The 24,529-nt window shown below is 32.6% G+C and overlaps 2 protein-coding genes across 3 annotated transcripts in view; one reads left to right on the top strand and one right to left on the bottom strand.

The window, feature by feature from the left end:
• Positions 1–21,042, top strand: part of LOC150079820 (phospholipid-transporting ATPase ID-like) — a 194,797-nt gene extending 173,755 nt beyond the window's left edge. For both annotated transcript variants that reach the window (XM_090383847.1, XM_090383846.1), the window contains exons 18-23: positions 202–431; positions 2,635–2,818; positions 4,559–4,782; positions 10,760–10,843; positions 17,012–17,257; positions 20,011–21,042. In XM_090383847.1, the coding sequence (XP_090239973.1) occupies positions 202–431; positions 2,635–2,818; positions 4,559–4,782; positions 10,760–10,843; positions 17,012–17,257; positions 20,011–20,556 (1,514 nt within the window). In that variant the 3' untranslated portion in view covers positions 20,557–21,042. The remainder of the gene's footprint in view (positions 1–201; positions 432–2,634; positions 2,819–4,558; positions 4,783–10,759; positions 10,844–17,011; positions 17,258–20,010) is intronic.
• Positions 21,043–21,980: 938 nt separating this feature from the next.
• Positions 21,981–24,529, bottom strand: part of LOC150079819 (sorbitol dehydrogenase-like) — a 46,523-nt gene continuing 43,974 nt past the window's right edge. Inside the window, exon 9 of the mRNA XM_090383784.1 lies at positions 21,981–22,207. Coding sequence (XP_090239910.1) covers positions 22,048–22,207 — 160 coding nt within the window. The 3' untranslated portion in view covers positions 21,981–22,047. The remainder of the gene's footprint in view (positions 22,208–24,529) is intronic.

Raw genomic sequence — 24,529 nt, 5'->3', positions numbered from 1 at the left:
AAATACAGATCTATCTTTATAGATCTGTATTTCACAGGAATTTTTTCTCACTCACACACACACAAAACAAATTAAAGTCATGCAGGGAATTACCACTGTTTTGCAGTAGACATCTGTTGGTATTAGTTTGATCAAACTGAAATGTAATTATGAGTTTAAATAAGTGTTTTCTGTATAATAATTTTATGCTTTGTTTTTCAGAAACTGCTATGAATATTGGATATTCCTGCCAATTACTTACAGATGAAATGACAGACCTTTTTATTATTGATGGAACAGAGTATGAAGAAGTGCAGAATCAGCTTGCAAAACATAAAGACAGTTTTCATATGAATAGGCATTTGCCTCATTGTATTGTTGAAAATTCTCACACTTTTGTAGAAACTGATGAGACTTCAGGATATGCACTTATTATTAATGGCCATAGCCTGGTGAGAACGTTTTGTTTTTTTTTGGTTTTTTTTGCAAGTAGTTTAAAATTTAATTTAATTAATGTTCATAATATAATACAGTATTAATATAAAGTTTATTTTTATTATTGACTAATTAACTAAACATTAGGCTAAATGCAATTATTAATATACATTTAAAAAATCTAATACACTGGTAGCACATCTTTTATAATGCTGAAATTGACTCTGGCATCCTTAGTCGATTGCAGAAACTAGGGACCAGGGGATTTTCATGATCAACAAATACTTAAGTGTTAGTAAGGGAAACATGTTGATTACATCCACAGCAATTTAGAAAATACCCAAATCTTTTGATGTAGATTATGTCTATTTAATTGTGCAACTTTTTTAAATTGCAACTGAACATATTTTATACGAAGCATGGCTTGATTTTGGTGCTTCCTTGGGGATTGTTCAGCAATTTTTTTCACTTGGGTATCAGATTAATTAGAATGAACCACTCTTGCAGTGCATCTTCTTATGATGATGCCATTTTCACTAATTGTTGGTTCATATCTTGAGTGTATTTAGCAAGATTAATGACATAACATGGGTATAAGATTAGCATAATGTTCAAACTATAGTTTATTAGGTCCTAAGTATTGTAAGAACTTTCCTACACTATGAATGCTCATTTAACTATATGGTTTCATATTAGAATTTTGTTTGTTAATTCAAATAAAAGTTGTAATTTATTTCTCAGACTTTACTTGTACAACTTAGTTGTAAGTTACAACTTATAATTTCTTAAACTTTATATAATCCATTTAAATTATCTAACATATAATTTTTCCAGATGAGTAGAATAAAAATGAATTTGTATGACATTTCTGAAGCTCATTTCAAGCAAAAATTGTTTAAATTTGATTCAACGATTTCAAATCAAAATTAATTTTAATGTTTCTCTCTCTATTTACTCTGACTTAGTCTTAATATTTGAGGAGGCTTCCATAAAGTTAAGTGTAATGATTTTGCTAGATGCTTAAGTAATATTTCCCATTATATATAAAGTATATACATGTTTATTTTATATGCTGTTGTCAGTTCCATTACTCTCATTAAAATATGGATTTGGTCAGTTTGAGTATAATGACTATTTTTGTTGGCTTGCTTGTTCTTTATCTGAACAGTTGTTTTTCTCAGACATTTCTGAATAAGTGGTGCACACCATTTACACGTAGGATGTTGCCTAACCTGTCAAAGGTTAATAATATTTAAAGTTGTGAAGATGTTTGTGTAAAGTTTCTCTTTTCTTTTTGTAAAAGTAAAAACAAGTGGCACAGCTTAAGGTTTGTGTTTTTAATTTACATTGTAAGTGCTATATGGTCGTACCATAACTGTTATACCTTGTTCAGTGATTTGACTAAATAGGATGGATGACAGTTTTCTTTAATGGTCTCAAATTGCAGTTGTAAAATCTTATATATAACTATTTTGGATTTTTACTTAATAAATATATTAGTGCATTATTATTATTGAGGTTTCTTATTTTAGTTTTTCAATCAGATAATGGTTCCCGAAGTGGATCATCTTGTATATATTATTATATATACAAGATGTATATATATAAATATATTATATATAATTATATATAAATATATTATTAACGTGTATCATATAGTTAATTGACTGGTGTAGGAAAGTTTTGTCCAATATACACCAACCAACAAGCCATAATTTGTATATAAATTAAAGTTAAGTTGATAAAGTGTACTTACTTTAGCATTTCTATTAACAATTCAGCAAAATGTTTTTCTCTCTCTCTCTGCACATTTACTTTTTTTTTTTTGTATAGTGATGTAGTTGTAAAAATAATGTATATTCATCCTGATATTTACTTATTTTTGAGCTTAAATGTTCATGTAAGGATGTCACATAAGGATCAGGTACTTGACTGGAAAAAATTTACAAAAAGTGATAATTTTAGCCGATTATTGCCCTGTAGAAGTTTTCTTTAATGCATTGAATTTATGTGGGAATCATTTTGACCCTCACCTTCTTTTACCACTTATGCATTACAAAATTGTTCTGTTTCCCCCAGCTGTAACTTTTAAAATACACTTTCAGAAGTGTTTTTCCTTAATTTACTAAAATTCAAGAAGTTCTATTGAATCACCTTATATTGAATTTTTGCTGTATACCACATTTTACACTACTAATTTTTTTTTTTTTTTTTTTATAGGTACATGCCTTGCAACCTTCAATAGAGACTCTCTTCCTAGAAGTGGCCTCCCAATGTAAAGCTGTGATATGTTGTCGAGTTACACCTCTTCAAAAAGCACTAGTAGTAGACTTGGTCAAGAGGCATAAAAAAGCAGTTACATTAGCAATTGGTGATGGAGCCAATGATGTCAGTATGATCAAAAGTATGAACATTTAGGATGCTTAATTTGTATAAGAAAATTCATATTTATTTTCTATAATTAAAATAAGTTAAAAAAATATATGAGTTGAGCCCATGGGAAGGGTCAGAGGGAACTGGATTTTTGAACAGTTTCAGTCCATATATTTTTGAGTTTCTTCATCCAAACCCAATAAAATCCAAGTTTAATTTTTTTTTATTTCTTTTCATGCCGACATTATTTCATATAGACAATAACATTGTTACTCGTTGAATATATTTTGATGAAATTTGCTGTTTTTTTCAGGACAAGTAATAGACTAAAACCAAAAATTAGTCCTGATATTTTAAAGCATGCTGGTCCATCATAGTACAAATGATAACAGTACAAGCTTCAGCATAAAATTTATGCTGAAGCTTGTACTATTATCATTTTCAAAAAATGAAATGAAACAAAGTATTAAACATCACACAGTTTATCATGTGCAGTTATTTTTAGTTATAAAATAAATAGTTTGGTTAATTAAAAATTACTAATTGGCATTGTTAATTTAATTTAAATTGTATATTAAAAAAGGCTTTGTGTGGACTGACACATCTGACATTTTCCAGAACTGCTTGGTTACCAGTCCAAATCTGTTGAGGTCCATTAATAATATTTCTTAACCAAATTCAGTTTTATACACATTAGACAGTTTGACTGTTACTCAAAAACTATTTTGCATATATAGAATAGTGTGCAATGTATATACCCATCCAGCTCTGTAGTTTGTGGCTTCCCAAATAATAAGATAAGTTGGGATTATCTTATTGATACCAAATTATCTTGTTAGAATAGTGTTATGATGAAATGAGCTAATATTGTATAAGTTTTGCTTACTTTCATCATTTTGCTAATACTAGTCCTCTGTAGTTGCTTTTCCCAGGAAGTCAGTCCAATAAGTACACCCAGCCAAACCTGTACTTCTTCTACTACTACTTTGAAAATTACTGAATATTTGAATAGAATGGTTGAAAGTAGTGTGAGAATAGAATGTAACACTGCTTTTGCCCATGGTAAATTTTGGTCTTGGTTATCATCAGTACCTCGGTGTCCTGAAACAGTTACTACTGCCTCAGTAGTAACATCACTATATATTTTTGCACCTTTTCTGTTCACTTATCACAGTTCAACGTTCCCTTCTGTCAAGTGTGAAATTCATGCCGATAAATTTTATTCCACGATCCTGGCACACTGTTTCCAGGCTGTAGTTGATTGAGGAAGTTCAGGCTATACACCCTTTATTCATGTCTGAATAACATTCTTGGCACCTTAATATTAACCTCTAACTTGTGGCATCCCCCCCCCCCAACATTACCTTGTAACTATGATAAAATTCATATTCCTGTTAAAGGGGTATGAATTTTTTTCATTAACATTCTGTAATGAGAATAAGTCCTGAGAATGGACTTATTCCTGTTACAGAATAATATTGAAGGGCCCTAACTTTTAAAGGAACAAAAGATGATACTATCGTACATGCAAGTATTAATAATATGAAATCCAGAATAAGTCATTTTCCATGTTTTATAGAAAAATTCTGTTTCTCTATCAAGTTTTTTATTGGGCTGGGCTCTCATGTCAACTGTTGCTGTTATATTATGTGGTAATTTTTCATATTCAGTTTTGTTGGGGTATTTAAATTTAAAAAAACTTATTTCTGCATATAGAAATATGTAAACCTCCTTTCTTTTCTTTTATGAAATATTTATTTTTAATTTTCAGCGGCACACATCGGAGTGGGTATTAGTGGACAAGAAGGTATGCAAGCCGTCCTTGCCAGTGACTATTCTGTGGCACAATTTTCTTTTTTAGAACGTCTTCTTCTTGTCCATGGGCGTTGGTCTTATTTCAGAATGAGCAAATTTCTCCGCTACTTCTTCTACAAGAATTTTGCTTTCACTTTGTGCCATTTCTGGTTTGCTTTCTTTTGTGGCTTTTCAGCACAGGTATGCATTTCTTATAATATTTATACTCTATCATTTGAATTGATATAATATATGACTAAGCATTTTATATTCTAAACTGTTTTTTTAGAACCAATGATAAAATATTTCTGACATGTGTGAGCTTTTAGATTTTTGTACAATTACATATGAAAAAAAATGATAGCATTACAAATATAGTCGATTCCAGTTAATTGGGACACATCGGGACTAGTGCATTTTGGCCCAATTAAGCAGCTGCCCAAATTATCCGAAGTTTCACGTAAAAAAAAAAGTTAAAAAATACAATGGACCTCCGCTTTATAATTGGTTCACCGTACAATCAAATCACGTTACGATGGAATCACCTTAGTAAAGTACTGTTCACTATACAACGTGTAGTAAGCACCAGTCATTGTGATCATTTTTGTGCGTTGAATTTTAATTCTATTAAACAGCGATTCTAATGAGCGAAAATAGGAGGAATATTATCCACAGGCTATAAAAGTAAAGCTATATTAAGCACAAATTACCCTTTATTACCTTACCAATTAAAAAATTAAATGATACGTGAAAATCAGGAATATACATGATAATTGGAATAATTAATATGTACTGTAATATGTACATACTAACTAGTTGACATTTCCATTCATTGACATTTGTGGGTAGGGGTTAAAATTTAAAACAGTAAAAAGATAGGCAATCAATAACAAAGAACAAGGCACACACAAATTGCAAGTAACACCATGCGCGCAAGTACTGGAGGAAAGGGACTTGGGTGTTACGATACGGTCAGACATGAACTTCTCTGAGCATTGTAAACAGGTTGCAAGGAAGGCCCATGGTGTCCTATCGATGATCTATCGAACTTTTGCAAGTAGATATAGGGATGTGATAATCCCATTATATAAGGCTTTTGTTAGACCACACTTGAAATACTGTGTTCAAGTATGGAGACTGTGCTTAAAGAAAGACATCAAGCTTCTTGAAAGGGTGCAAAGAAGGGTAACTCGCCTGGTGAGATCGGCAAAAGGGCGTCCTTATGAAGAAAGACTTCGAATATGCTCTGAGAGGATTCAGTAAAATGAATGAGGACGAAATTTTCAAGATTATAAATGATGCTAGAACTAGGGAACATAAATTCAAGTTACGGGGGGGAAATGTTTAGATTGGACTGCAGGAAGTTTTATTTTAGCCAGCAAGTTATAAATTACTGGAATAAGTTGCCTACATGGGTGGTAGAGGCTGACAGTTTGGGGAAAATTCAAAGGTCATCCGGATAGTACCTTAGGATGAGGAAAGCACATAGGATGATAGGTTTAATTTCCTTTTCTTTTATTAATTATTATTATTTTTTATATCATTGTTTTATTCAGGTTTTGGTTTTTTTTTTTTATTTTTTTTATTTTGGCTGGTGCAGCATAATAATATTTCTTAACCAAAGGAATTTCTTGCACCATGCTACCATTACTAATACTAAGTGAGAACAGAATAACAAATTATGAAGCTTTAAAATTATGAATGAAGAGAAGATTCTGAAAATTAATTTTTTTTATATGATTGAAGATTCCATGGAAGTGTAATCACATTTCACCATAATAACCCTTAGAATTCCAGCTGTTGGTATTATTGCAAATTCAATATGACTGAGTTTACTGTCCGTTTATGATAGATTGCACTAACAGAAAAATCAAATAAACAGGTCACTGCTAATTGTTTTATGATTGTGACCTCCAGAAATTGAACCAAACGACACAGTACGGTCGGAGACAATCGTAGGGTAATCTCCAGTGCTGAGGTCTCCTGCCCACATTAAACGTCATGTTGTCCCAATTAAGCGAAGTAAACCCTGGCTATTTTCTCGATTGGGTTTTGTTTTTTAAGATTTGCCGCAAATAACCAGAATCCACTGTACTTTTGATTTAATACTTGAAACATTTTTCATTACCAATTCAGATTCTTGCAAAAATTTAAATAGTTATAGTACATATGCATGAATATTTGTGGATAATTTTTTTAGGATCATAAGTTACATCAAGCTTTATGTAGCTGGCTACTGTCTGTCATCAGAACTGAATATTCAAATTTCCTTTTGGTCTGTAAAAGTTTGTATTAATCAGGCCTAATGCCAAGGTAAAGACAAAAAAAAAAAAAAAAAAAACCATCCTAAATTAGCTATGATAAATGGTATGTTACTTGGTCGAAGTTAATAAAGTAAAACTATATAATTAATGGAAACAATATGTAGTATGTTCTGTATGTTATTCGTTCTAATGAAAATGAGAAATACATTCATTTCCTGATTATTCTTATTAAGGATTTGTAGTAGTCTACAGTTTGTGGCCAAAGCCAGTGTTCATTTGAAGTATTTAATTTTCTTGTAAGTTAGTATTTCATTTCTCCTTCTTTCATATATATTCAGTATGCATACAATCCCGTCATACTCGGCCATGTGCATATTTATACTTGCTGCTCTATGCTGAATGTTTACAATTAAGAAAGGCACCATTACTGATGCTGAAGCTAGTTTTTTTTTTATCTTTATTTCTAATTTTAGCACTTTTAACCTAGTTCATTGTAAAATTTTTATCTCATTATATTATATATTTACATTTATAAATATAGTGACTTTACTTTATATATCTTGATTTAACTTATGTATTGAGAAAGAGTATTTAATGAAGATGGAAGATTATACATGGAAATAAATAAAGCAGAAGGTGTTGAAAGTTAAATTCGTTCGTGGCAAAAGATATAAATTAGTCACAAGACAAAAATAACTGTTTGTAATATAAATTTTTAAGTCCGTTTTAAGCTATGGAGCTGACTGTTTGGTAAGAAATAAAGGATTGATTAAAAATTTGTCTTCAGACAAATAATCAGAACAACAGATAGAAGCAATGGCAAGGCTATGTTACAAATATCCAGCCAAAGACAAGTGAAGCAAAGCTTAAGGTAGTATGGGCCTATAAGCTAGAAAGGATAGAAAAAGGAAAATTAGTTTAACAAATACAGTGGAACTTCTCTATTAAGAACTTCTATTTAATGAATTTCTCTTTATTGCGAATTTTTTCGCAAAACATTGCACCTTGAAACGAAATTACATTTAAAATTAACCCCATATAGTGAAGTGTTAGTCTCTCTATAACGAATTTTTTAAAAAATTAGTAAAAGCATTTTTGAAGATTTTCAAGCATTTACTGCTAAACAGCCGCTCAAATATACGGCCTCCTTCCCTCCGAAATTGCGCATTAGCATATGGAATTAATCATCCTTTTAGTGAATACTTGTGGTCATTGATGTCCGTAGGAGGGTCTTTGTTTCATTTTTGTTACAGTTATAAAACCAAATGGGTTTTCTTGAAAGTAGTCATAAACATATTTTTTTTTTTCTGAAAAGCATACAGCATACATTAACCGTAAATTTTCTTTCTTGTATATATGAAAGAAAGTCGTATATTTCTTCAAAGTGATTGATAGGAAAAGTCACGTGATACTGTTGAATTGGCAAGCGAACGTCATTGAGTAGGCGGTACTAACAATTCACTATATGGCCAGCGCAGCAAAGTTTGCAGTGTATGTATTAGCAAGAGCTGCAGTCCAGTAATTTCTACATTTGCAGAACAATGTTGAAGAGAAAGTGTTTAAGTATTAATGATAAAGTAAAGATTCTTCATGATATTGACCAGGGTTTTAAGAAAAAAGATATTGCAGAAATATGGCATACCTGCAAGCAGCTTAGCTACGTCTACGATTTAAAAAAAATCGAGAATCAATTTTAAATGCAATTGAAGGAGGAGCAGACAAGAAGCGAATTAAGTTGTGTATATACGAAGATGTTGATAAAGCTGTTCAAATGAGGGTGCAAATGATACGTGAAAAGAATATACCAATATCGGGTCCAATAATTAAGCAGGCGCCAGGTGGGCAGGAGCAGTAGTGCGTAGCACACGCTTCTTGATTAGACTGGGGTTCGAGTCCGTGCCCACCAAATACAAAGGATGCGGAAAGGTTAAGGAATGACCACCGCATATCCCCGGAGCAATATGGCCTTAGTTGCTAATGCTCCTAAAAACCAAATAACAAACAAACAATTTAAAGAATTTAATGCGAGCACTGGGTGACTAGATAAATTTAAGAAACGCCACAGAATTGTGGAAAAGGTTATTTGTGGAGAAAGTGTTAATGTAAGCGAAGAAGATTGCAACAGTTGGAGGAACAATACCTTAAAGAAGATTTTGGAAGAATATGAACCTAAGGATGTTTTTAATGCTGACGAAATGGGTTTATTCTTTAAATGTTTACCGAATAGAACAGTTGCTTTTAAGGATGATAAATGTTTTGGCAGAAAACAAAGCAAAGAAAGAATCACTGTGCTAGTTGGAGCAAATATGACAGGAAGTGAAAAATTAAGACTTTTAGTCATCGGAAAATCAAAAAACCCAAGATGTTTTAGAGGCACAAAATCTTTGGAAGTTGACTACACCTTTAATAAAAAAGCATGGCTGACGAGTGATATCTTTGAAGACTGGATATTAAAACTAGACAAGCATATAACAAAAGGAAAATCATATTGGTAACTGACAACTGTCCGGCACATCCTGCCAGACTTAAAAAGTGTGAAGTTATTGTTTTTACCACCAAACGTGACATCAAAACTCCAGCCAATGGACCAAGGCATTATTAAAAATTAATTTTATTATCGAAAGAGAATAATAATGAAGATTGTCAATGCATTATCAGAAAATAGAAACTTGGAGGTTACAATTAACCTTAGAGATTGCATTTCTGAACTGGCAAAAGTTTGGACAAACGATGTCACTGAATACACTATTCAAAATTGTTTTTCGAAAGCGGGATTTGCATTGAATACAGAAGTCGAACAACAACAGGATGAACTGCCCCTTTACAACTGAAAAACTTTTGGACATTATTAGAATCATCTGGAAACATCGAAAATGAAATAACACTGGATATGTTTATGTAGATCAAGATCTGACTACAACAGAACATCCAAATGAAGATGAAATACTGCTGAACAGTGTTAGACGTGACCATGATCACAAAGAAATTAACGATGATGCTGAAGACACATCAGAACCAGTAGAAAAGCCAACTTGCGAGAAATGATTCACGCTTTTAAAACAGTTCGTCTGGGTCTACAGTTTTGTGAAAATGTTCCCGATAATGTTTTTAATACTCTGAATAAATGTGAGGTTTTCTTTGAGAATCAGACAATTTTTTTTAATTGTACTGTGCAGACAAAAATAAATTTTTTTAATTTGTGATACTTGCCGGCGAAAATTGTAAATATAATTTAAATAAATGTTTTTGAAATAAAATACATTAAAAATAAATGTAGATTCATTTTCTAATTAAATAACAATTTCTAATAAAATAAATTTCTCTATAACGAAATTTCTCTAACAAATTTTTTCACTGGATTTATCGAATTCGTTATAGGGAAGTTCGACTGTATTTGAATAAAAAATGAATGGTAACAGGCCCAGCGGACAACCAACGGGAAGATAAACTGATAGTGTCAAACAAGCATTAAAAGAAATGACACTCTCCTGCTAGGACTAAATATCTAAGAGGAAATAGAATAGTACAGAAGAAAATGGAATGAAAGGTCAACGGTCCAAAAGGACTGACTTGTACTACCTGTATACCCCATTGAGTGTAAGATTTGGATGATGATGCTAGGGTGCACATGATCTGGGAGGGATCACAACATGTGCTAACCTTGATTTAAAGCAATTTTTTTATTATGTAATTATATTACATGTTAAAATTAATTTTTCTTAATTTCAATGCTAGATACAGGATACACTACATATGGCAGAAGTTAAGTAACAACAAGCAGTAAACTTTGGCACAATTTCAATTATACTCCACAAAAAGAAGCATTAATATATGTAATAAGTATACAGCACAAATTTTAACAAAGAAAAACCTCTCCATGAAAGTATTTGTAATTTTTATTAACTTATTTTCAGATTCTGTATGACCCGGTATTCATCTCCTTTTACAATGTTTTTTACACTTCCTTGCCAGTACTAGCACTTGGGATTTTTGATCAGGTAAGCGTTAGTACTTTAAAAAACTGAAAACATATACTGAAATGTTTCCTTAAATTCTTGTCATATTGTTAGTGATTGGAAAGTTTTGAGGTTTTCTTAGTAAAATAAGGTCTTTTCTTACTAAGAAAATAAAGGCTGAGTTAGCCACCCTTGGTAAAAACAGAGAGAGATTCTTCACCTTTCAAGATTTTTCATTTCACAAGCTGGTAAATCAACCTGTGACCATATATTTACATACAAAATTGTACCTCTTTTTGGTAGATGCTGCAGAGGAGTGGCTAGATGCCCTACATAGCTCTGTAAACACACCAACTTGTGCATTGTGACTTGATGGGGTGAACCATACTGAATGTTGTACGGTGTGCAAATAGCCCATCCCTCCCCCCAGCAGTTATTACAGACAGGGTGCAGCATGACTAATGCTAGAGAAACAGGTCACTAAAAACAGTTCGAATGTTCCACAAATGCATTTATACTTTCACATTGGACTTGCTTACATTGGTATTCCCTCTTTGTCTGTCCTTTATGGAACTAATTTAGAATGGTTTCTTCTCCCAGCATAATATTGTTGTCTTTTGTGATGATGCAACATCATTATGTAATTGCATAATCAGCAGTTTGCCGTATATGGTTTTTCATGTGCATTACTGTCTTTTTATGTATGGTGTACAGAGACATGTCAGCCATTGCTTACACAACTAAAACACCTTTAATAAGAGAAAAAACTGCATTAAAGAACCTGGGGGTGGGGGTAATAAGACTTTTTTGCACACCCCGTATATAGTCAATATTATAGTTAGCTATATTAATTAGCTGATATGGATATGACTGCTGATTACTGTATCTTGCTAATTTAATATTACAAATAGGAAGAGTTTCTTTTTACACTCATCTAGTATATTAATAGCTTATGCTTTAAGACCCTGGAAAAAATTATAATATATTCAACCATCTAAATGTCATTAAATGATGAAAGCAATTGCTAATTAACTTTTTCATTATTATAAAGGATAGTCTAACCTTTTTGAGCTACTTCTTGCATTAAAAGCAAAAATTTTAGTGTAATAAGATTCACATTTTTCACTTAGCATACTTTATATAGGATGTGATTTCAAGAATTGCATTCCAAAAGTCAAGTCACTCATTCTTTTTTGAAACTCAGAATGAGCTAAGTGAAGAAGTAGCTTGAACTAAGTGAGTTCAAGCTGAAATTATTCTTATAAGATGATTTTGGACTTTCTAACTTAGTTATTTTTACTTATAATATTTGGAAATAAATCTGAGGTTAGGTTGTTAATGAAATTTTGCATGTATTAATGTGAATGTGCTACTCCCATAACTGCTTAAAACCAAGTTGGATTTTTTTATTAAGAATTCAAAAAATAATAGCATAGCCAGCTAGCTGGATATACTATTGGCTACTATTGCTGTTCACGGTTTTCCAAATTGCAAGGGTCTTGTGGTTTCAAATCCTCACATTTGATGAGAAGAAATCTGAATTCTTAAGTTCAGCTTGTTACATCTCTGAAACTGAATTTTCAGCCATACTTGTCATTAAAAACAAACACAGAAACCATTTGCAACTTGAATCTAGCTTATTCTTTAAATTAACCAAATTATGTTCAAAGAAATAAGCTTTTCCATCATACTAATGTTTTAATTATACTGTAACATAAAAATGCCACTTCTGTGTTTTTGATTTGGTGATACAAATTTATTTATTTTTTTTTACAAAAACCCCAAACACGAGAGGTATTAGAACCTATAGTACTTAGTACCGTGCTTGGGTTGGAGGTTGAGAAGATGAAAGGAGATATTTGTTGACATTAGACTTGAACTTCTGTAGACTGCAATTTTCAGGAAATACGTATGAAGGAAGGTTGTTCCAGAAAACGGTAGTTGAATGAATAAATGAGGAAGATGAAAAGTTGGTTCTGTGAGTTTGAAGTTGGACAGTAAATGGCTGGTGGCAGCACGTGTTCGGACTGTTTTGAAAGAGAGAGCAGGAATAATAGAAGCCAATTCAGAAGAACAGTGCCCATGGAAGTATCTGTAGAAAAGGCATGCAGCAGAAACAGTGAGTCTACGAGACAGCGAGTGGAGAGACTCTGTTATAGAGGAGTCATTAATTAACCTAATTGCCCTCTTCTGAAAAGCCTGAGAGGTTTTGGGGGCACCACCCCAGATTTGGGAACAATATTCCATGGTAGGGTGGAATTTACAGAGTGAACAGCTGTTTGGAAGAAAAGTAACACAGAGAGCGAAAGAGAAAACCAAATTTTTTAGATGCAGAGGAAGCAATATTTGTAATGTGCTTGTGCCAAGAGAGATTAGAAGTCAGGGTAATCCCAAAAGAGATGCTGAGAACTCCTGAAAGATCATGAAATAAATAAATAAATAACTGACTAAGTATATTAATGGTACAAACCATTGTACTGACCAAACCAACAGTGGCTATCATGTACTAGGAATCCTCCAATAAAGGAACTACTAGGTGGCAGTGATCATAGTGAATTGACAGGAAATTTTATTCAGAGAAATAACTGGTGTATAGGGAAGGGATTTTATTTTATTATTTTCAGTGGAACCAACTGATGTTGACAAATGAGAAGACTTCGGGGAAGTAATCATAAAGCTTTATATCAACTAAGATTTTGTTCAATTAGAGGAACTGATGAGCCTAGTAAGAACAAATAAAAATGAAATGGAATGATTATAAATTGTTAGGTGTGTGCTAAGGCAGATTGTAAGAAGAGCACAAAAGGGAAGTAGTAAAACTTTGTTTATGTTAACTGTAGAAGGAAAGGGATAAACAGTATTGGTCCACTTGATATGAATGGTAAAAGTATTGACGACCCTATACAGATTTACAATAAACTGGATAACTATTTTTCATCTACATTCACACAAGAGGATGTTTTTAGGAATGGCAATTTGACAGGTCTATGATATATTTATTGGGAGTTAAATGATTTTATGATAACTGAAAGATGTTCTTGCAACTAAAAGTGAATAAGGTACCTGGGATTGATGGAACCTATCCAGTTATATTAAAAGAAGCAGCAGAATATGTAAGTAAACCTTTAGCTATAATAATGAGGGAGCGTCTTTTGATTTGAGGAATGTGCCTGCAGACTGAAGATATACAAATATCTCTCCTGTTCATAAAGGTGAACTGTGTAATGGAAAACCTACAAGTCTGATTTCTGTGTCTGAGAAAATAATGGGTCAATAGTTAATGCAAGATCATCTCTATAGGTATGGGAGCTATAAAAGCAATTGCTCACAACATGGATTTGTTAAAGGAAGATCATGGCTGATCAATCTGATTAGCTGCTATGTAAAAAATTTGACATCAAATATTTAACCATCTAGCAAGTGGGGAAAAAACAATAGTAGGAACATGGTTGTGTTTAATTCACCAATTAGATTGTATTTGAAAATCATACAAAGAAGAACATTAAGATTGGGGGCACAAAAGGAGGGTGATTTATTTAACCGGGTGATTTATTTATTTAAATTAATTTATTTAAATATAAAATATTTAACCATCTAGCAAGTGGGGAAAAAACAATAGTAGAAACATGGTTGTGTTTAATTCACCAATTAGATTGTATTTGAAAATCATACAAAGAAGAACATTAAGATTGGGGGCACAAAAGGAGGGTGATTCTATTAAGTGCAGTTTCTAGAAATTAGGCATCTGCATGGTAATATAACTGAAGTGTATAAGGTTTAAAATGGTTAAGAAACCTTTTCCTTTTTTTTTTTGCTGATGCTGCATGTTTGTATTATTTTTGTCTACACTAATACTAAAAAAGAAAAAAAAATTCAGTGAGAAATTCAAAACTGTCTGCACTGCAAAAATTTAAGTTGTCCATTTTTCATCCTCCATTGCTAACTGTGAACAGTTTTTTTTTTTTTTTTTTTTTCTTTTTCCCCTTTCTTTTTTTTATAAAAAATTGAAATGATCAACAAATATTAATTTTTTTTTTAAAATCTTTATAATTTAAATAAAACTTCTGAAAAGTACAGGGTGGCCACTGAAAGACTGAAGGGTTTGAAAAAGTCATAACTTGTTCATTTTCAATCTTTTTTTATTATTATTTTTTTTACTGGTTATAGAGGATCCCTTGGAGATTAAAATGGCTACGTATGATGTCCAGCAACGAGTAAAACTCACTGGGTTTTTCTATTCCAGTGAAAGATCAATTATTGAAACTCAGAGAAAATAACGGCAACATTTTAAAGTAAGAGTATCTCCTAGCGATAACATGATTCAGAACCTAATCGCCCGGTTTGAAAGAACTGGATCAGTCGGCGATCTTCCGGGAAGAGGTCCTAAATGCACTGACGCAGCGGTGAAAGCTGTACGGCAGAGTGTCCTTGAGGATCCATCTGCCTCTACTCATCATCGCTCTGCTCAACTAGGCATCGCCAAAACATCGCTTCAGAAGATTCTGAAACTGGATTTAAAAATGTTTCCATACAAGATCCAAATGGTCCAAGCTTTACTACCCCAAGATACTCAGCAGCACCTGCAGTACGCTATTCGATTTCAACACCTAGCCAGAGATAACAACTTTTTGAACAACTTGATGAGTGATGAGGCCCATTTTCATTTAAACGGGTACATCAACAAACAAAACTGCAGATTTTGGGGTACTGAGAATCCCAGGAAATTACATCAGCATCAATTGCATCCCCAAAAATGCACTGTTTGGTGCGGTGTTATGGCTGAAAGAGTTATTGGCCCCTATTTCTTTGAAAATGAGGAAGGTCAGCCAGAAAGAATCAATGGGGTCCTGTATAGGACAATGCTTGAAATTTTTTTACGCCCAGCGGTCGAAGATAAACAGGATGGAGCTACTGCGCACACTGCCAGGGCGACAATGGACTTCCTGCAAGAAATTTTCAGTGAACAAATAATTTCAAAAAATCCTGAATTTGTGTGGCCTTGGCGTTCACCTGATTTGACGGCTCCAGACTTCTTTTTTGTGGGGCTACTTGAAAGAACGGGTTTACGTAAATAAACCTCTAACAATTCAAGAACTTAAGGAGAACATTCGAGCCAAAATCTGACATTTACAACCTGAAACCTTGCGTACGGTCATGGAAAATGCTGTGGAAAGAGCCTGTATTTGTGAGCAGGAAATTGGTGGTCATTTGAGGGATGTTGTTTTTCACACATAATACTAAAAAAAATCCATTAATTATATTTCCAAATAAAATAATAAAAAATTAAAAAAACGTGTTTGTAAAAGTTATTTTTGTTTTATATCATTGTCTTTCAGTGGCCACCCTGTATAATAAGAGTTGAATAACTACATTATTGTTAAGGAAAATAATTGCAGGAGTTGTGGTGGACAGAGATTAGACTCATTGAAGTTGCTCTCACTTCTCTGACACCTCAATCAAAATGTGCTAAGTAACTGTTCTTGATTTACTTTGTGATTTTTACATGTAAACCCTAGTTTCGGATGGGCATTTAACTTCAGATTATTAAATTTTGCCATATGTTAATATTATAGACTTTTAATACCTTGTGAATTTTCAGGTGAAAAAAAAAAGTAGAAATGATTGGCTGATAAGTAATAACAAATAGAATTAGACACAAATGATCATGCAATTTTAAAATATACTGTACTCCAAACAGCATTTAGCTTGACTGTTCACATGTAGCCCCTGTAGCAGTGTACAATCTGTCATTCTTTGTGGATATGAAGAACAAAAAACATGCAATGTGCACATAGCTTTGCCACCTGAATGGATCTTTTGGCTCTTTGAAAAGTTTGTCACAAATTTTTAAAAGTTTATTAAACTTACATTAATAATGTTATTTTGTAAAACAGTAGTATTTGACATATTTCTAATAATTGATCAACAGATACAGTGAAGATGGCAGTTTGTTTCTTAATGCAGTGAGATGATCATGGCAACTCGTGTATCTATTCTTACATTAATACAAAAAGGTTTTCAAACTGATATTTACAAATGGTAGTAATCTAGAGTTGATCTAATTATAAGTTAAGGTAATTAGTATTCACTTTGTTTTTAAATAAATCCTAGTTGCAGATAATTACAATTGAAATTTTTGTTACAGTTCAAAAAAGATTTTTTAATCTTATTAATAATTTACCTAAAATAAGCCATTTTTTATTTTCATAGGATGTCAGTGATGACAATTCTGTTCGCTATCCTAAACTATATACCCCAGGCCACATAAACTTGCTTTTCAACAAAGTGGTATTCTTGAAAAGCGTTGCCCATGGTCTAGTTACATCTTTCATCTTGTTTTTCATCCCTTATGGATCATTCAGCTATGCAGTTGATCCCAGTGGCTTAAATCTGGATGATCACCAATTATTTGGAACAACAGTGTCAACCATACTTGTCCTTGTTGTCACCGCCCAGGTAGGATATTTATACATTAAACTTCATTTAAAATAAGAGTATTAACAATGCTAAGAAAATTTGCAACAAAGTCAGAAGCACACTTTATTTCCAATTCCATTTTCTATCCTTTTGTATTGAGTCGGTCAGCAGGCAACAATTATCAACACGGAAAGGGGAGATTCCATTGGATTGGAAAAGTGCCAATGTATCTACCATACATAAGAGTGAAGCGGGAAATTATCGACATGTCAATCTAACTTCAGTGGTAGGGAAAATCATCAAGGGTGGAATTCAGGATCATTTGGATAGAATTGAAATTCTCAAGGATACTCAGCATGGTTTTGTAAAGGGAAAATCATGTTTAACAAATCTGGTTCACTATTTTGAAAGGGTCACTCACGAGCTGGATTTAGGGAATAATTTCGACATTGTTTATTTAGATTTCAGCAAAGCTTTTGACTCAGTCCCACATGAGCGGTTGCTTTATAAGGATGGCTTCAGGGTAGGAGGCAGAAGGTTATGATAAATGGCTATTCCTCAGATTGGGTTGATATAAGAAGTGGGGTTCCCCAAGGATCAGTATTAGGACCACTGTTGTTTTTAATTTTCATAAACGACATTGATGAAGGGACAGAGGGCGTGATGTCTAAATTTGCAGATGATGTTAAAACTGGTAGAGTAGTTAATGATCACTGTCAAGCTGAGCTGCTTCAGAGAGACCTAGATAGACTTCAGGAATGGTCAGAAAAATGCCAGCTATGCTTTAATCCAACAAAGTGTAAGGTGTTACACCTGGGAAACAGTAATCCCAAAATAACTTATTCACTTGGTGGAGTTCAACTAAACCCAGTACTGGAGGAAAGGGACTTTGGTGTTATGATACGGTCAGACATGAAATTCTCTGAGAATTGTAAACAGGTTGCAAGGAAGGCCCATGGTGTCCTATCGATGATCTATCGAACTTTTGCAAGTAGAGATAGGGACGTGATAATCCCATTATATAAGGCTTTTGTTAGACCACACTTGGAATACTGTGTTCAAGTATGGAGACTGCACCTAAAGAAAGACATAGAGCTTCTTGAAAGGGTGCAAAGATGGGTAACTCGCCTAGTGAGATCAGCAAAAGGGCATCCTTATGAAGAAAGACTTCAAATATGTGAGTTGCAGAGTTTGAAAACTAGACACCTTAAAAGAGATTTGATTGAGGTGTTTAAGGCTCTGAGAGGCATCAGTAAAATGAATGAGGATGAAATTTTCAAGATTATAAATGATGCTAGAACTAGGAGACATAAATTCAAGTTACGGGGGGAAATGTTTAGATTAGACTGCAGGAAGTTTTATTTTAGCCATCGAGTTATAAATTACTGGAATAAGTTGCCTACATGGGTGGTAGAGGTTGACCGTTTGGGGAAATTCAAAGGTCATCTGGATAGTACCTTCGGGTGAGGGACGCGCATAGGATGATGGGTTTAATTTCCTTTTCTTTTATTAATTATTATTTTTTTTATCATTGTTTTATTCAGAGGGTTTTTTTTTTTTGGCTGGTGCAGCATAAGCCATAGGCCTTCTTGCACCATGTGGCCATTACTAATACTAAGAATGTTGGTTTGTTTTTTTTTTTATTAAAGTCGTTATGGCATATTTTTAGCAATATAAATAACTATTTAAATGTAACAGTAAAGCTTCAATTTTTTTCCCTCCCTTCCTTTGTTTCAAATTTCTGGTGTTACTAGCAGGTTAATGCATTTTCTTCTGCCTATTTGAGAGAGTGCATCCAATATGTCATAATTTTAAGTAATGTTGAGAAACAACATTCCGAAAATTCATAAATAATTGATGAAAGTAAGTCTGTTATTCATAGGTAAAAGTGAACATGTACTTTTGGGCTGAGCTATGAATCAGAATAAACCTCAAATTTTATGTAAAGTTTATTCCATGTATGTAAACATGATTCCATGTACGTAAACACTCAACACGAACAAATAAAACTGTGTACAAAGTCTATCAATAAACCAAGAGTTTCTGCAAAGCTAGAGTTCAGTCAGTGTGCCAATATTGAGAAGCTGTTAATTACACGTGCTTTTACAGCCCTTGTTCATTGACAGCTTAGGAATGACCACTCATATGCATTATGGCACATCACTTACATTACCACTTGATGCTTATGTCATAGGCAGCAAACATATAGTGCCACTTATTCTGTAAAATGACCATGTTTAGCTCTCAATGCATTTGTGATAATCGTGCATAAAATATAACAGCCTCTCTTCTAAAGATAATCTGTAAACCTTGCATGTTTGCTTATGATAGTGAAATGTTCTGATAATGTACAGTCAGTATTTTGTATTACATATATAAGACATTTGAAAGATATGTAGTCTTAATACAGAATTCTGGAAGATTTCAAGGTTTTTTAGAGTTTCTGTCCTTCCCTCCCCAATTTATAAATGGGCAGAAGTTTAACTTGACAGTGAAGCACTATTATTGTTATTAATTAATCAGGATTACCAATTTTTTTTTAAATACTTTTGGTAACATATATTGCAGCCAGTTGTTAATGTAGCTTGGTGTTTCCCAGTATTTCTGGATTTTGTGGCACGTGCATCTAAATAACTTTGTAATTATTAATTCTTTGTATTATCACTACTTATTACTTGATGGAAAAAGAAAATTTCTATTTTTCTGTGGAGGTGTTGCTATTAAATATTGTATAAACACAGTTATTGTTAAATATTATATATATTTTTTTAGTGAATTTTTTTCTTTTTCAGATTGCTTTAGATACTGCATACTGGACATATTTCAACCACATTGTAATTTGGGGAAGTGCAGCTTTCTATTTTGGTATGACCTTCTTTATAAATAGCAATTTCATTGGTAACCGTTATGTAGGAACCTTTCGAATGACTCTGAGTACAGCCCATTTTTGGTTCACAACGTTCTTAACACTAGTTATTTTGCTTGTTCCAATTGTTGCAATCCGGTTTTATTATGTGGACACACATCCAAGCCTTGCAGATCGTGTGAGACTTAAGCAGCGCCGTGCTAGATTACGCTCACGTCCATCAGAACCTCAGTTGCGCATTTCAAGTGTACGTCGTAGCAGTAGACGATCAGTTCGCTCTGGATATGCTTTTGCACACCAAGAAGGATTTGGAAGATTAATAACCAGTGGTAAAATCATGAAGAAAAGTAAATCTGGAAGTTTTGGAAACAGTTTACATCCACTTTCGAAACCAACCCAGTCATGGGGTCTCAGATTGAACGCTATTGATCCTCGAGAAAAAAGAGGTACCCCATCAACTGTTGAAGTGTAACAAATCTTGTCTGCCTTGTGTATATTGTTACATCAGTATGATAATAACACATCTTCACACATACACACACAAACACTTCTGTGCCTCACATAAGTTACCTTGCTAATTTTAAGATTAGCTTATATTTAGTGTTCCTGCCATTGTGAGCCTGGATTTTAAAACACATATCACCTTAGAAACCTAGCTGTTTGCATTATACTGATGAAACATACTATAAACATTTTTTGTGCATATTTTGAGATTTTTTTATATTATACTGAGGACTGATAATGCTACCTCCTAAATAATTCAAGAGAAGAAAAAAATTAAGTACAATGCAAATCAAGGTGTTTGCAATATGTTTTTATACTATTCATTGATAACTCTGTTGAGGAATCCTTAAAGCCAGAACAAGCACAAAACTTATTTTAGTAGTTTTGTCACTTGATGTAAATAAATTATAATCTTCAATTGCACATTTTTTGCCAAGTTTTAGGATACTTGATATTCGAGGAAAATTGTAGTAGTTTTTAGCTAGTTATTTGTAAAAAAAATAAAATTTTATTATGTGTTGTGACAAAACAACCTTGATTGGAAATAAAATCATGTACAAATTAATGGGGGAGGATAATAAATAAGTTGCCGTTATCTTATGGCTTGGGAAATTTTATGAAATAGTGGGTGCATTAAATACCATTTTAAATGTTTAAATGTGTACAGTAGTGTATGTTTGTATAAATATGTTGACATATAAATTATATGTGCTTAATCTTGAATAGTTTATCCCTTGGCAGTGCAATTAATCAAATCTGTTGATTTAGTGATTAAAACTGAGTGATTTTATATTTTTGTTTCATTTTCAAAATTCTTTTCATTTACACACTTCTCAAAATAAAGTTTATTTACATTCTACAAATTTTTATAAAAGCAAATAAATACTTTTTAAAATAGCCAGTATGTCTCTCTATTATTTGAATAATTATTTCCAAACAGCAGTAAATCTTTTTTTCTTTCACAATTTACCAATTAAAAATACTTGCAATTTTATATAGAAGTAAATCTTAATTGCTATATAAGTTCTTGGAATTATGGCACATCAAGTTTCTGCATTGAAAATTTTAAATAAATTCTGGGCAAGAACCTCTTAAAAATATATTGGTATAATTTCATGGTTTCTCATGTGCTGTGCTCAACTGGAAGGTGAAACTAATGAAATTATATCTAATGTTATTTTAAGCTCTGTTACTCCATTTATTAAAATGAAAAGGAGCATTCAAAAGAATTGCACTGAATGTTGACATAAATATCTCTTTCCAACTAACAAAATAAACTTTTTTTTTTTAACATACTTTGATATCCCTTCTTTCACTCCAAAATAAAACCTTTTTGCACATAAATTTCTTGTAGACTTTCATATAAACTGTAAGATAAAATGATAATGCTTTATCGATTCATATGAAAAATATATTCCTTATAACCTCCAGTATATATCTTTTATTTCCTTTTAGTTTATTAATGCTTTTCACAGTGGATAATAACTTTGATGGCTCCTCCTGCTCCAGATTTTGAGGTTTTAAAAGCTTCTATACTATCTTCAAGCTTGAATCGATGAGTTATTAAAGCCTTTAAATTGACAGAACCATTGGCTAATAATCCTAGAGCAGCTGGATAGCTAAAGAAACATTTATTTTTGGATAAGAAATTTTGTTAGTATGATTGAAAGAAATTAACATTAATTTTAAGAATGGCTTTTTTGTCAAGAGATATTAAAGGAGCAAAGCAAAGGTTTGGATATAGATCAAGTATTAAATTATAAATCCTAACTCTATGCAGAATTAAAGTAGAAATGCTAAACTATATATGATAAGCTTTGCAAAGCATATCTTTGCTAAGATAATAAGCTTTGCTAAGAATCTTAGTGAACTGTACATGTTAATGTTTGAAGAGATGTGCAATATAGCAGATGCCTATTACGAATATTAAACACCTCTGACATTCATATGAAATAACATGTTAAAAAAACATTAAAAAACAAAATCACCGTCAACTATATTTTCATTTTATGCAATTTAAGAAAATTGTTTTAATTGTTGAAGAATGAAAGTAAACCATTAAATCCTGAGTGGGTTATAAATTTGTCTAATTAATGAAAATATTAATTAGTCAAATCATAGAAATTAACTTTATTGCTGGTAGTGGGGTGCTGTGTGTGTGTGTGTGTGTGTGTGTGTGTGTGTGTGTGTGCGTGCGTGCGCACCTGTGGCAAACATAGGTTCTGCACGTACATTTGACATTCATCTGAAAAACATGCAGCAATTGTAATTTAGATTACTGTAGAACACAGCATATGGCCTACACTGTGGTTTCACCATGCAGATTTTGACAACTTATTCACTGATATTACACCAAAGAACTGTCTGCTATAACTGACTCAATGCATCTCTCTCCTGCTATGGTACACTTGGCTAGGTACACCAACCTGCCACCTATTGCATTAGATAAGCCTGGTCCCACCTGTCATGCCCATACAGTCACTAGGAGAATTAAAGGCATTAGTGACTTCACATTTTTGTGTTTAAGGAAAAAAGTCATCACCAAAATGAAAGCAGTTATGTCAGATTCATGTGACACTGTCCTGTTACTTATATTTATGCAAGGAATTGATTCAGAATTTGATTGCAGAAGAATTAGCTGGTCTTAGACCTTAAGAGGTAGGATGACTGGGAAGGTTATTTCTACTTAAACTTAATGAAGCTCTCAATAGTCTCACATAAATTGGAAACAATGTTGTAGCGGGATGACTGACGGTTCTAAAAACATGGCTGGGAGAAATTTAGGTGTTAATGCATACACCAAAACTGAAATGGAGTACTCAAATTCAAATACTCTGGCCCCTATGGATATTGCTGTAAATTTAATTAGAAAATCTGCACTAAACCATCTCCAGTTTCAACAATTTTTTTATTAAAAATTGAGTCAGAGTACAAAGAGATTTACTACAGTGAAAGTAGACAGCTAATTAGAGGAGAAAATTACTCCAACACCTCTTTGAACTCTCCCATGAAATTTGAATTTCCCTTATAGAAAAAGGGAAGTTTAATGCAAAATCACCTGATCCAGATTAGTTATGAGGTTAGCCTTTCTAGCAGATATCACTTGGTACCTGAATGATCTGAAAACAAGACTGCTATTTTGGAAACTATATTGTGACATGTTTTCAGATTTAAAATCTTTCCGAATGAAACTCACTCTTTGCTAAACACTTGCGTGAAGGAAACCTTGTTCCATTTCCCTTGTTGGAAGAATGTCACAAGAGAAGCATCACACTTCCTCAAAGATTTTGTGCGAAAGTTACAATTGTTGCAGTATGCATTTCATGCACGATTTTGGATTCTGAAGAATGTTCCAAAAGATATTTGCTTGTTTCAGAACTCTTTTAACCTTCAAGACTGAAGCATCTGAAATTTAATAGCTTAAACTCATTTACATGCAAACTAATGATGAACTGAATGCCTTATATTCAAAAATATTTAGGCATAGTTTTACAAAAGTATCCCAGATTCAAAATTTTCTAATATCAGAGGACTTGAAGCAAAAAGGATTAACTATTTTTGGAAGCATTTAGTTGAGTGAATAATTCTAAAGAATGAAATTTGTAAAAACAAAATTTTGCTCAAGAATGATTAATCAGTTTCACCAACTTTCCATCAGAAACCAATTTTTTTTTTTATGCTAAAATTCAGCTGAATACTCAATATCAAGATATGTTGTTTCGAATATAATTTAAGCTGCATAAATTTTAGCACTGTTAACACAAAAACACCCAAGCTATATTTTTAACATTTGTTTAGTTACCCAAGCTATAATTTATTTTCTCTATCATTTTTTGGCCCAAAGGAAAGATTAAAAAAAAACTTAGTACACAAACATAATGCTCAAGTCCAAAGTGGGACTAACTGTATGGTACTATAAATATGAAAATCACTTTCTCTGC

The sequence above is a fragment of the Mastigoproctus giganteus genome, chromosome 10 (genome assembly GCF_048544385.1).
Source record: "Mastigoproctus giganteus isolate SK-2022 chromosome 10, ASM4854438v1, whole genome shotgun sequence".
NCBI lineage: Eukaryota > Metazoa > Arthropoda > Arachnida > Uropygi > Thelyphonidae > Mastigoproctus > Mastigoproctus giganteus.
Note: the sequence above shows the minus strand (reverse complement) of the source record. Positions and strands in the feature narration are given on the sequence as shown.